The sequence below is a fragment of the Lolium rigidum genome, chromosome 5, assembly GCF_022539505.1.
Source record: "Lolium rigidum isolate FL_2022 chromosome 5, APGP_CSIRO_Lrig_0.1, whole genome shotgun sequence".
Lineage (NCBI taxonomy): Eukaryota > Viridiplantae > Streptophyta > Magnoliopsida > Poales > Poaceae > Lolium > Lolium rigidum.
In genome coordinates, this window is record NC_061512.1 from 60,877,534 (window position 1) to 60,889,053 (window position 11,520).

The 11,520-nt window shown below is 44.9% G+C and overlaps 2 protein-coding genes across 2 annotated transcripts; one reads left to right on the forward strand and one right to left on the reverse strand.

Moving 5' to 3' along the window:
- Positions 1–1,119: 1,119 nt before the first annotated feature.
- On the forward strand, positions 1,120–4,070 carry LOC124655252. Its single transcript, XM_047194176.1, has 5 exons — positions 1,120–1,209; positions 2,640–2,704; positions 2,947–2,991; positions 3,485–3,582; positions 3,677–4,070. Exons 2-5 carry the CDS (start codon positions 2,651–2,653, stop codon positions 3,747–3,749), a joined length of 270 nt encoding a protein of 89 aa, XP_047050132.1. The 5' UTR covers positions 1,120–1,209; positions 2,640–2,650; the 3' UTR covers positions 3,750–4,070.
- A 1,954-nt stretch (positions 4,071–6,024) lies between these two features.
- LOC124653474 (probable boron transporter 2) lies at positions 6,025–10,275 on the reverse strand. Its single transcript, XM_047192534.1, has 12 exons — positions 10,165–10,275; positions 9,886–9,968; positions 9,563–9,755; positions 9,320–9,458; positions 8,698–8,863; positions 8,403–8,569; positions 8,137–8,310; positions 7,953–8,048; positions 7,728–7,865; positions 7,309–7,628; positions 6,817–7,084; positions 6,025–6,681 (listed from the first exon to the last, which is right to left on the reverse strand). Exons 1-12 carry the CDS (start codon positions 10,266–10,268, stop codon positions 6,391–6,393), a joined length of 2,139 nt encoding a protein of 712 aa, XP_047048490.1. The 5' UTR covers positions 10,269–10,275; the 3' UTR covers positions 6,025–6,390.
- Positions 10,276–11,520: the final 1,245 nt, after the last annotated feature.

Here is an 11,520-nt window from a genome sequence, read left to right on the forward strand (position 1 = left end):
CTCAGCATCCCGTCCTCCTGGGCCTTCCTGACCATCTCCTCCGGCGCGGAGGCGCGCAACGCCTCGGCGAGGTGTGGCCATTTGGCCAGCTCCTCGAGGTCGTTCAGCTCGTAGGACGCCACCAACGCGGCCTACAGCTTGGGGTCGTCGTCCACCTCGGGCTGGGCCTGTGGCGCTTGCGCTGGCGCCGCCGCGGGCTCGTCGATGTAGAGGCTGCCGGGGCGGCGGCCAGCCCTCCTAGCAGGCGTGCGTAGCTATGCGCGAGGCGGCTGCGGGCGAGGCCTCGCCATCACCGAGGTGAAGCACGTGCGCCGGCGCGCATCGTGCTCCACCTCGAACCACAAGTCCCAACTGGGACTTGTGTCGCTGTAGGCGGGGTCCTCCCGGAGGTCCGCCGGCAGCTGCACGCGCCGCCGCCGGATCTCCGCGACGCGGACGCGGCCAGAGACCAGGATCGGTGGCACCGGAACCCGATTTGGGCTCAGGTGCCAGCTGTGTTGGAGGTGCACGTCGCCCCACGACATTGGGACGCCGGCCTCGCAGAACATCTGCGCCACCGCTACGGTGACGTAGATCCGGTCGCGGATGGGAGCCGGCGGCCCCATGGCGAACGCAGACGGCTCGAACTCTTGCTTCGGGGCCATGGCGACGAGAAAAGGTTGAGCTCGTGCGGCCGGAGTGGAGTGGTGGAGTGGGGACTGGATAGGGACAGTCCCCCTCCCCAGTCCACATTTAATAGGACTGGGGCACCGGTGGGCTAGACACGCGGACCAGGCGGACACGCGAGGACACCGCGTGCCTTCCGCGGCTACGCAAACCTGGCCCAAATTTAAACCGGATTTAGGTCGTCCCGGACACCACGACCATCCGCATTTACGGTACGTGATCGCGTTGGACCGCGATTTTGCCCGTTTGAACTCATCCGAACGAGGGGCGCGGGATGGGCCGCCGCAGATGCCCTAACACAGCGAGGCCAAAAAAAAAAACATCCTCCGACACTTCCTGGGAGGCGTCTTTCATCTCACTCGTCCGCACTAGTTTCCGCAAGCGTACGATGAAAGCGAAAGCACGAAAAACGTCTTTCAACCCCCAAGGCGTCTCTTCATGCCCCTCCGTGCTCAGTGCGCAAGTTTTTCTACTTCGCCCTTGACAGCCGAACCCTTCAACGCCGCCGCCGAGCTCGACGCCGTCCTTCTTCCACCGAACCGGGTACGCCTACCTCGACCCATCCTCATCCTTCCTCTCCTCCTCCTCCTCCTCCGCTGGATCCCCGCTCCCGTATGAATCCAAGACTTCTGCTGGGTAAATGCGGCCCGGAGTCTGCTGGACTAGTGGAGCACTCGTTCTGGTTCCGGTTACATAGTTCTTCAGCGCGCAAGATCGATCTACCTTAGGCAGCTGAATTTTTTTTTGCCGCGCGCGACGGCAAAAGTCGAGTCCCATTATATCTTCTTGTAGCGAGCGGGCACTGACCACGAGACGTCAAATGGTGCCTTGTCTGGCCATGGTCTGTTAAATGGCCGCCCAGCATTCTCCTTTCTCCATGCAATTTCTCAACGCGCTGCCCAGTTCCGCATATGGTGCATTTTGCTTACTGAAAACCATTCTGAAGTTTTGTGTTGCCACAACCTCTGGTCTGAAACCGAGAGTTGAAGCTGGCATCCATTTTGGAACTCCATGGTTGCCGCAAGTCCTTCTTCACTAGTTAGTTCTGAAGTTTAGTAGCGAGTGCGTACTACTGTACTAGCCAGTCTAGTTTGCGTAATGTGAGCCACATAAATGTTACACCTCAGGTGCCAGGAACAGCAGGCAATTCAGGGGCCCCTTGTTAATACGTTTATCTTTCCAAAAACGAAGTGCGTTTTCTGTTTCCCAGCTGAACCATGATGGTCTCCCTGTAGCTTATATTGACTTTATCAATTTGACGCCAAGCTCTGGTTCCAGAAATCACTGCATTGCCAACGTCTTTCGTTAAAAGTGTGCCTGCTTGACCCATTTATCCCACTACAAACTTTGTTATAAGGCTGTCATTCTGAATTCCAAATTCTTGATGCCCAGGTCAATTTCTGTTGAAGATCTGCAAACTTGGTCCCAAGCAATCAAGCAGTCACCCCCATCAACTTTGCTATAGTTTCTTTCCAGAAAAAAAAAATGCCTCAACTTGTTCATTTCATGTATCAATGACTTAGGAAGTTTGATGCAAGACATCAAAGTAAGATTGCAGAGCCGAGAAGACAAACTTAGCGAGAGTTTGTCTACCCCACCCCTAGTGATAATATTGTATTATGACAATGGATGGCGACTGAGCTAAATTACCGTTTGGATCGGTCCATCTGTTGGAATGCTGGTTCTTCCACGCGACGGCTTACTATTTTTGCTGTCGTCCTTAGGGAAGGTTTTATCACGTTTAGGACAAGTTTTTTCCTTTCCTATCTTTGTAATGATCTTGATAAATAGGCGTTGCCTACATGTTGGTAGGTTCCTTTACTATACTCTTTGCTAGGTTAGTATCTTATACTGCGTGCCATAAACCGATTTGCGTAGGAAGATGATTTCCTATTATTGCTGTAGGCTATCAATACAGCTTAAGATACTGACATGCTTAAGTAATCAATCTTCCTGTTCAATGACTATGTCAGAGTGAAAGAAGATGCCGTCACTTCAAAAGGCTTTACCTCCAGAACTTGCTGATAATGCACTCAGAGTAAGGTTCCTCTCCCACCTTCCTAATGAGAAGTCAGTCATCAAATTTTACTCGTGAGTTCGAAGTAGCTATATTGATGAGTTTAATATTTTAGCTTCAGCTTTTGTAAATCACATCTGGCAGTCCTCATGCAGCCCAATTCTTCATTTTCTGTCACGGAAGTGTAGAAGAAATGTATTTGTAGCATCTGAGGAAGAAACTATTGAACTGTTGCTCATCATTTTTTTTTGGCCATGCTGTAGTTATACCGCGAATGCTTAAGGAGGGCTAAGTTCATCGGGAGTCAGGTATGCATTTTTGTTGAAGTATATCATTATCTACATAATATTTCTAAACTTGAACTCAGCTTGCTCTTTTCTCCTCAACGGAGAGTACAGAACTGAGTTTATTTAGTTATCAGGGTGTTCCAGGATAACCAACAAATCAATTGCCCAATCGTTAGTTCTTGTGCCATTTGGATTTTTAGGTATACAAACATATTTTGTTTAATTGCTGCCTTGTTTGCTTGTAATGAAACTGCTCTGATGAATCAATGTTTTTCTGGAAGCATTACATATACTAGGCTTTATTTGTTCTGGGGCACTTTATACTTATTCTTAAACATTCATATCGTCATTTTTATTTTACATAATTGTTAGATGCAGGAGAATTAGTTCCACATTATAGAATAATAGGTCATCACAACTAGTACTAATAAGTCCTTTCTGATGTTTGGCATGTTTATATAATTTTATAAACCCATGCATTTCTCTGACTAGGTTGCTGTGTTTTATGACCCAGCAACACAACACCGGGCTTCTTGTTTCCATGGTGAGACAACAGTTCAAGAAAAACATGCATGAAACTGATCCAGAGAAGATACAGAAAATGAAGGATGAGTAAGTTGCTGCTCCTGTGCAACTTCCATTTCTGGCTGTTTTACCTTTCTATGTTGTTGCAACATATCTTCTGAAATTATTTCTTGATGTGCAGTGCGGCAAGGGGTCTTATCAATCACATTATTTACGAGTCCGAGAAGATGACAGGGCGTAAGTTCTCAGGTTAAGAAAGTAGCAAGTAGACTTTCAGCATTTGCTGTACGAATAACAATAAAGAGCATCTTGATCATGTGGCTGCTGATTTATGTTATCTCCTGACACATGGACCAGCTAATGCTTCGCTTGTTGTTGACATATTAAAGCAGTGATTTTCATCAGTTGCATTTTACTGGCGTTCTGGATGTAGTTGGCCTATACATGCTGAGTGCTACCTGTTTTGGGTAATCTTTAAATATTTTCCAAGCTTGGAGATGTATATCTTCAGCAATTTTGAATGTTTCAATATGTGTGAAACAGATGTGTAATTATAAAACCTTTTTCCTTGGTCATGAATTCATGCTGCTTGAGGCAGTTCCGTCATGTATCCATGGCTCCGTCTCCTACTCCATCTCCATGGACCTGGAAGGCAGCCACAAGTTTGCAGAAGTACATATATTCGCTGCAGTATTCTTTCTCCGTATTTCGGATGATAGAAATTCAGACTTCGCCATCAGTTAAAGTTTCCAAGGTTCTTAGTATGCAAATAGTTTGTACAGTGAAAAGCTTGCGAGAAAAATATGCCCTGATTGCTTGCATTGCGTTTGACACTAAAGATTGTTAGTTCCTTTCATCCATTGTTTCACATAGTTCTTGGTCAGTGAGTTGGCAGAGCAGTTACCAGTTTTACAGATGCCGGCTTGTCTTTTACACCATATAAGTACAGAGGGTAATCACTCCAGGTTTGACATACCTGTAACTCAAATGCATCCAATTATTCATGGTCACATCTGTAGATCCTGGATGATCCCCCCCCCCCCCCTGTCTGCACCTGACATGCATCTGATATCTCAGTTTTCAACTGAAGCAGCTACAATCCTAGGGATGGAATTTGTCAGATTGCTCTACAGAATCCAGAAAATCGCAACAAAACCAATGGCATTGCATCGAAGACGTAGGATAGGAACTGATGAGGCTGATGAACTCAGAGACCCTGAAGAGAACTGGGGCCAGCCATTTATGGAATTCCCTGCACTGCAGGGTGTGACACACTACTTACTGTCTGCAGGTCAAAATGATTAGGAAAGAACAGCCCTCCTGCCTCACTAAATGTGCAAAAGTTATCATCTAGGCATCGTGGATGGCCCTCAAGCATGGATTCTTCAGCCTTCTTGTGCCATGCTGATGAACTCAACCACTCCTTTTTGGGCAGTCGCGTCTCCTGTAAAATCCATCTGATCCTAGCCCTAGCTAACAGACTCACAGGCTGTTATCGAGGATATTGACGGGCCAGAAAAAAGCGGCTATGATTGTCGACAATTGGGGGTGTCGTTTAGCCCAGTGGAATGACAAGACAGTGCCTCCTATGAGTCTATGACCTGGACTGGGCTGCATACAGATGAACTCTCTGGTTGTTACAATACATTCGGTTTCAGTAGGTCAATGCTTCATGAACAATGCAAATGCAATGTCTTCTAAAGTTGGAATCATGGCTGCTGTTGAAAGAGGAATGCCAGCCCAGTAGCTTTCTGCCTACTACTGCAGGCATATGTGCAGGTGAAGAAAGAACTGCATTTTGAATTCTTTCTTCATCTCGAATTCTTTCTTCATCTTGGCACCTTCCTCTCTATGTACAATTAAGACACTGTGTTCAGTACCTGTACTTGGCAATTGGCTCTGCAACTCACTGCAACAGCACAGCCACAGCCACACCACATATCACATCTCTTGTACCTTGTTCTCGTGACTAGTAAATTACTGCTGAAATTAGCATCGCCTGGTCTACCATTAGGCTTGGACAATTGGTACCCCCTGTGCAGTCTTCTTTCTGTCTAGATCAGTCATGCCTGAACTTATCTTGTTTCCCCTCATGCGTGTCGGCCAGATGGAGATCTTGAGTCAGTTAATTGGAAATTTAATGTGATGTGCAACAACACAAGATACTCAGAATAATTTTACATACTAATTAACAGGTATTCAATATTTTTGAAGCACCATGCACAAGGCACGCTCGAAATATACACATACCACATCGCTGTTGCTATTCAAGTAACATTTTCATCATTCAATAGCTTAAGCTTTTAGATCACAAATATATATTGTCCACAAAAACTTGAACTTGTCACTGTTTAACCAAAAAAACTGTGCAATACTCAGAATGGAATAAGCACAACTAAGTATCATACGGTAAGAGATAACAAATTAGCACACGTGCAACACTCATACTTAGGCTCAACAAAGATTCAAACAGAAATGATGCTTTATTAATCACAAGTTTGATGTAAAAAATCAAAGAATATTATGAACAGCTTGTAATAACAATGAATGGTACTCCCAGTTCTCATAGGAATTTAGCAAAGTGAGACCCAAAAAAAGTTTCAAAGTAGTCACTATAATATTCTACTAGGCCAGAGATTACATATGCTCCCTTAGGTCAGGAGGCACAAGAAAGAAGAAATAATGAAGATCAAATAGCAGGCTAGAGATACATATTTGCCTATTTTTCATATTTCATCAGCAGACAACATACAGGGGGGCTCATCATACTTCATCACTAGCCATCATATAGTGGCATCATAGTTCATTAGTAGACATCATATATTAGCACCAATGTTCATTATATTTTATTTCCGATAGCTGCATAGCTTATATGAGCAATCCATCATAATTTCTTCACTTCGGTGTTGATCCTTCACCAAACTTGGATGGCCGGGTCTCACCCGTCCGTGGACTGTCTCGCCTCCCTAGAGGGCTGCGTTCATGCCTTAGCTCGGTGACACGAGGGCTGTATGCCTTCTCAGAAATACAAGGACTGCGAAGGCCTTTCAGTTCTGTGACAGGAGTGCCACCTGAGCTCGTGATCTTAGGACTATTCAAGCGTTTGATCTCACCACGGCTTCTGGTGAACATGTCATCAAGGATCTCTGCGCTCTGGGTGCGTCCCAATGCAACATCAATATCTTGCTGAAATGCACATCATTTGAGTGTCAAACTAGTGCTACAGGATAAAAAAATGTTCTAGTCGTCACCATCTAATAATTAGATCATGATAATAAGCAAGACTCCCTGGCAGGGTAGATCAAGAGTTTATGAACTCACCGCTGCAAGGTTGAAAGGTATAGCTGGCGATTCCTCATACTCTGCTGCGTCCAGGTCATTGAGATGTGCACCTTTGAAGAGCTTGGGGAGGATATACTGCCTAACTGGAACCAGGAGCATGATCATCAGGGGGAAAAGAACCCCAGCTAATGGGATCCATGTGATACCAAAGCAGACAAGCAGATATGTAGTCTGGAAGAGTGTGAACATGGCTATCGTCTTGAATGGCACAGTCTCGACAAATGTGGTATGGTACTCTTCTAGCACCCTGTGAAGATTAGTAAACGGTAAGCATTTCGCATGGCGGCTCCTGATTACCAGGCTACAACAAACAATTTTACATATCTGATTCTACTACTGTATGTGCAATGATATGCTTTATTGTTTCCATCAGAATACACCCTACTTTGTATTTTTTTTGCATTCTTAGATATGTGCAATAGCATAATCAGATTTCTCGAATTTACAGTAATGGCATGAGTTGAAACTTACTTGTATCTTCTGCTGGGAGCAGTGAAGAGCAGTAATATCCTCTCCCAGAACTGGTTACCAGGCAAGCTCTCAATAGCCATGAAGGCAAAGTAGCCCCAGAGGACAGCTGTGGGGATCTTCTTGAGCAACGGCATAGCAGCAACACAGCCCCCAACCATCACAGCCTGTAGCAAATTGCTCAACCGTTGTTCTTTGACCTCCATGGGCAGCAGATCATCAATCTCTTTCTCTATGTCAAAGACTGTCTCGTCAACTGGTGCATCGATGTTACCCATGCTTGATGCTAACTGGACAGTTGAGTCCTTAAGCTCGTTTAAGCCCTAAAATTTGTGAAAATGGTACTGCAATGTCAGATACATGTACTAGACTGTTTTGATACGATACTGTGAGAAATTAATTTCAGACAGATCTGTGCGTACTTTGACAGACTGTTGCTGGTAGATTAGTGGTGTCTGAATCTGCTGATAAGCATCCTGCATGCTGCCGTACAGTTGGCTCAAGCTCGCATTCTGGCGCATGCTTTGTCGTGCTGTGGCGACAAGTCGGTTGCGGAGTATCTGTAGAGAAATGTTTTGTTATCTGAATGAAAGTGTCCAGTAATACTAATCAATCATCAGAAGTTTGGAACATTCCCCATATCTTACCTGATGCTTTAGAGTAGCCAAGCTCTTTGTATGCATCGGCGACTGTGGAATGACGCCATTGGAGGGAGGGATACCAATTAGGCCACATAACAGTGTCTGTTCAAGAAATTACACTGAAATAAGATAAAATGGAAAACACCAAATATTGAAGTTATTACCCAGAAATATGCTCATCTGTACATACCAGGAAGCCTAGGAGAAGCAAATCATAGTGGAAAGATGGAGGCTTCCTCAAATTGAACTCCGCCTGCTGAGCAAGCTGGGATGCTACACTGTGATCAAAGTAGTAAAGGACAGCAATCATTGTTGCAGGTATGAAGGCACCAATTATGTACATGAGTGGCACATGGGGCATATCCTGTTCATTGATATTGGAAACATTTGATGAGCTCCAATAGTTAACATGAATAACCTGAATGTTTCGCAAGTCTGGTTGAGTTTATGTAGTACCTTGATGACTGTCCAGTTGTCATATGCACCAGGTGACCATGGGTTAGGGCTGAAAAGGCGCCTCGGGATTCCTTTTGGCACACTGTCATGTGGTATGTAAGAAACTCCTGTCCACACTAGGACCATCAGTGGAACACCATAGTCCGCGATGAAGCCACGCAGCCAACCTAGGTAGAGTAAATGGGTCACAAGGAACATAGAGTTTGGTTAAATGAAGGGCTTAACATCCATAGGCAGCAAAGAAAGTGGAGACTCGTAGAATCTACCGGACCAGTTACAATCTTCAGATACATACCTGCCCCATAGCGCCATGATCGTGCTTTCCTGCTCCGCAGTGCGGTGAGCAAAAGGCCAAATGACAATACGATGGCAAACATTCCGTTGGCAAACCTCCATGAAGGGACAAACTGTAGTGCTTTTATGTTCTCCCGCTCAGGAATGCGGAATTCGTCTACAAGTCCCTGCATCCATCACAGGTACGTGAGCTACATATGCAAGTGCCTGCTAAATACAGAGAACAGAGCTTGCACAATACTGTTAATGGATTTTTTTTTTAAATAAGCCCTCTTGATTTTATCCACCTTTTCTGTTTGGGATTTAGAACAAAGCATATTTGGAAAAAAATTAGTTGGAGCAATGACCAAACAGCAGAATCACTGAAACAGCAATCTTGGGACATCCCATTAGCCTCCATGTGCTTTTCAGCTTCTGCACATGTCATAACCTAGTAGATTCTCCCACTATTTGGCTGATTCAGCCTGACTACAGTAGTAGTACACAACTTTTAGAGGGCAAATTGGTGTTCCCAAAAAATTCATACCACATCCACCTCAAAGAAAGCAAACCAAGACAACAAAATTTCTGAACAAAATTGCTGCATCAGCACAAGATTTGAAGCCTAGATCGTGTGTACCAACCTTGATAGCTTGCTGCATGAAGAGCATCGCGATGAGGAGCCCGAACAGCTCGCCGGCGATACGGGTGAACCGGTTTATGATCGAGCACGCGCCTAGTACTGCCATCGAGAACAGCAAGATTGCAGTCCACACACAGACCCTGCACACACATATTATTCATGATGTCAAAACCAAATGAAACAACGCTACAAGTTGGACTGGCCCACAATAATAATCTGCATCAATGCAACATGGGTGACCTACCAACCGGCCCAAGCAAGGAACAGGTTCGGACCGAGGTCGTCCCTGTCCTTGGCAAAGCTGAACATGAAGGTGTACATGATCACCGTAGGCTCGGCGACGCCGAGAATCAGCAGAGGCTGCCCTCCCACGATGGAGTGGATTATGCCACACAGGGCAGTGGATGCCAGTGTCTGCACCGCTGTGAGGACTCCATCTGTAGCAAAGTCATTAGAGCCCCCCAAATAAGTTCCTCTGCAGACTCACCCAAATGCACTGAAACAAACACCGAAGAGAGAAGTACAGAATTCAAACAAAAGAACAACAATTTGGGCTCCTCCATTTACCAGTGCTCCTCTCCAATTGCTCTCCGAACGATATCACTGGTATCGCGGACGCGAAGAATATGTAAGTGGTTGGCGCTAGGATCCTGAAAAATGGCACATGACAGTTTCAGTCCAAGATCTTGTGCCAGTTACACAATGCTCGCTAAGAGCAATCACAGTAGGTTTCAAGATCTTGCGGCATGTCAAGGGTAAAATCTCTACTCCGAAATGAACACAATGGCAAGAAAAGGTAAGCAATTTCTCCGCAGATGCGGCCAGCTTTCTTGTATCCGTTCGTACCTGATACCGGCACGGAACCCTCCTGTCCAGTCCTGCTTGTAGCAGGTCAGCCGCCCACGGAGGTCGTTCGTGATGCCTCGGAGGGGCACGAAGCTCTCCTCCATTGCTCGGAACCCCCAAAAGGGCCTTCGTTTTTGTCAGAAACACAGAGGAATCTGAGAGGATATTCACCAGGTGTCAGACGAGACCCAGATTACATCTTGCGGCAGACGGAACCAGGAGAAATGCTACGAGTATGCTAGCTCGCGGCGCATTTAGCGTGGATCCATGTGTGAAGCTAGGGGGCCAAGGCTACGAAGGGAAGGAGAGCATATGGAGCATAGACAGCAGCAGGATTGGTGAGCGAGTGAGAGGGAGAGGGAGAAGGAGACGGTTGATAGAAGGTACTGGAGTCTGGAGCGGGATAGGAGGGTGCTATATAGAGAGGGCTGGGCAATGGTGGACTGGAGAGTCAGCAACCATCGCTGTCATGTCCTAAAAAGAGTTTCCTAGCACAGAAAAAAGCTCACAACTGTTTGGAAGCAAATTTGGTGCACATGAGCACCAGTGCTCTCACTTTTTAAAATATTTAAAAACTGTATTTTTGTGTTCCAAAAAATCATCACATTTATTCCATGAATACATACACATGTTCTGATTATTCATGCAAAGTTTCGGTAAAAATTACATTGTATTTTGACCTACAGGAAAAAAACAAATTTGTGGCTACGTATAGAGGTATATATTTGTCAGAAATTTGTCTTTTTTGTATAGGTAAAAATATAATATATTTTTCTCCAAATTTTTTACCGTACCTTCAGAATGTTTGTATGTATGTGGGTATTTAATTTCGTAATTTTTAAAATCCAAAAAATATGATTTTTAGAAATCAGGAGCACTGGTGCTCATGTGCCAAATACACTTTTCGCAACTGTTTTCCCTTTTTAAAATGCTGTTACATTTGGTATTACCAACATAACACGGATGTGTTAATGAGGAAGTTAGGAATCAAAACTAATTGACTGGTGCCATACTATAATCATTCTGAACTTGAAGGCTTGGTTTTCCTTTTTGAATAAAATTCTCATACTCCGTACAATGGATAAAGTCTAACTAACCTCGGAGCGCCTAGGATTTTGATCCTACAAGATATTGGTATTGTTAATTCTCTGGGAATTAAGTTAAAGCTCATTCAATTCCTGAATTGTGGGATTTGCGGCACGATTCGTGTGCCTATGAATTGCAAGTTACGTTGTAACCAAGATATTTCTGTTGCAAGTGGATTGGAACTGAGATTTCTTCATGGGTTATAACTAAGAAATTAGTTCAAGTAGTACATAAAATATTTATACAATGAAAAGTTGTTCATGTAGTACA

Coding starts and splice junctions, on each gene's coding strand:
- LOC124653474 (XM_047192534.1), bottom strand. CDS start 10,268: ATGGAGGAGAGCTTCGTGCCCCTCCGAGGCATCACGAACGACCTCCGT. Junction 8,570..8,697: donor ATCATGGCGCTATGGGGCAG/GTATGTATCTGA, acceptor TACTCTACCTAG/GTTGGCTGCGTGGCTTCATC. Junction 8,311..8,402: donor ACAACTGGACAGTCATCAAG/GTACTACATAAA, acceptor ATCAATGAACAG/GATATGCCCCATGTGCCACT.
- LOC124655252 (XM_047194176.1), top strand. CDS start 2,651: ATGCCGTCACTTCAAAAGGCTTTACCTCCAGAACTTGCTGATAATGCA. Junction 2,705..2,946: donor TTGCTGATAATGCACTCAGA/GTAAGGTTCCTC, acceptor GCCATGCTGTAG/TTATACCGCGAATGCTTAAG. Junction 2,992..3,484: donor CTAAGTTCATCGGGAGTCAG/GTATGCATTTTT, acceptor TTTATGACCCAG/CAACACAACACCGGGCTTCT.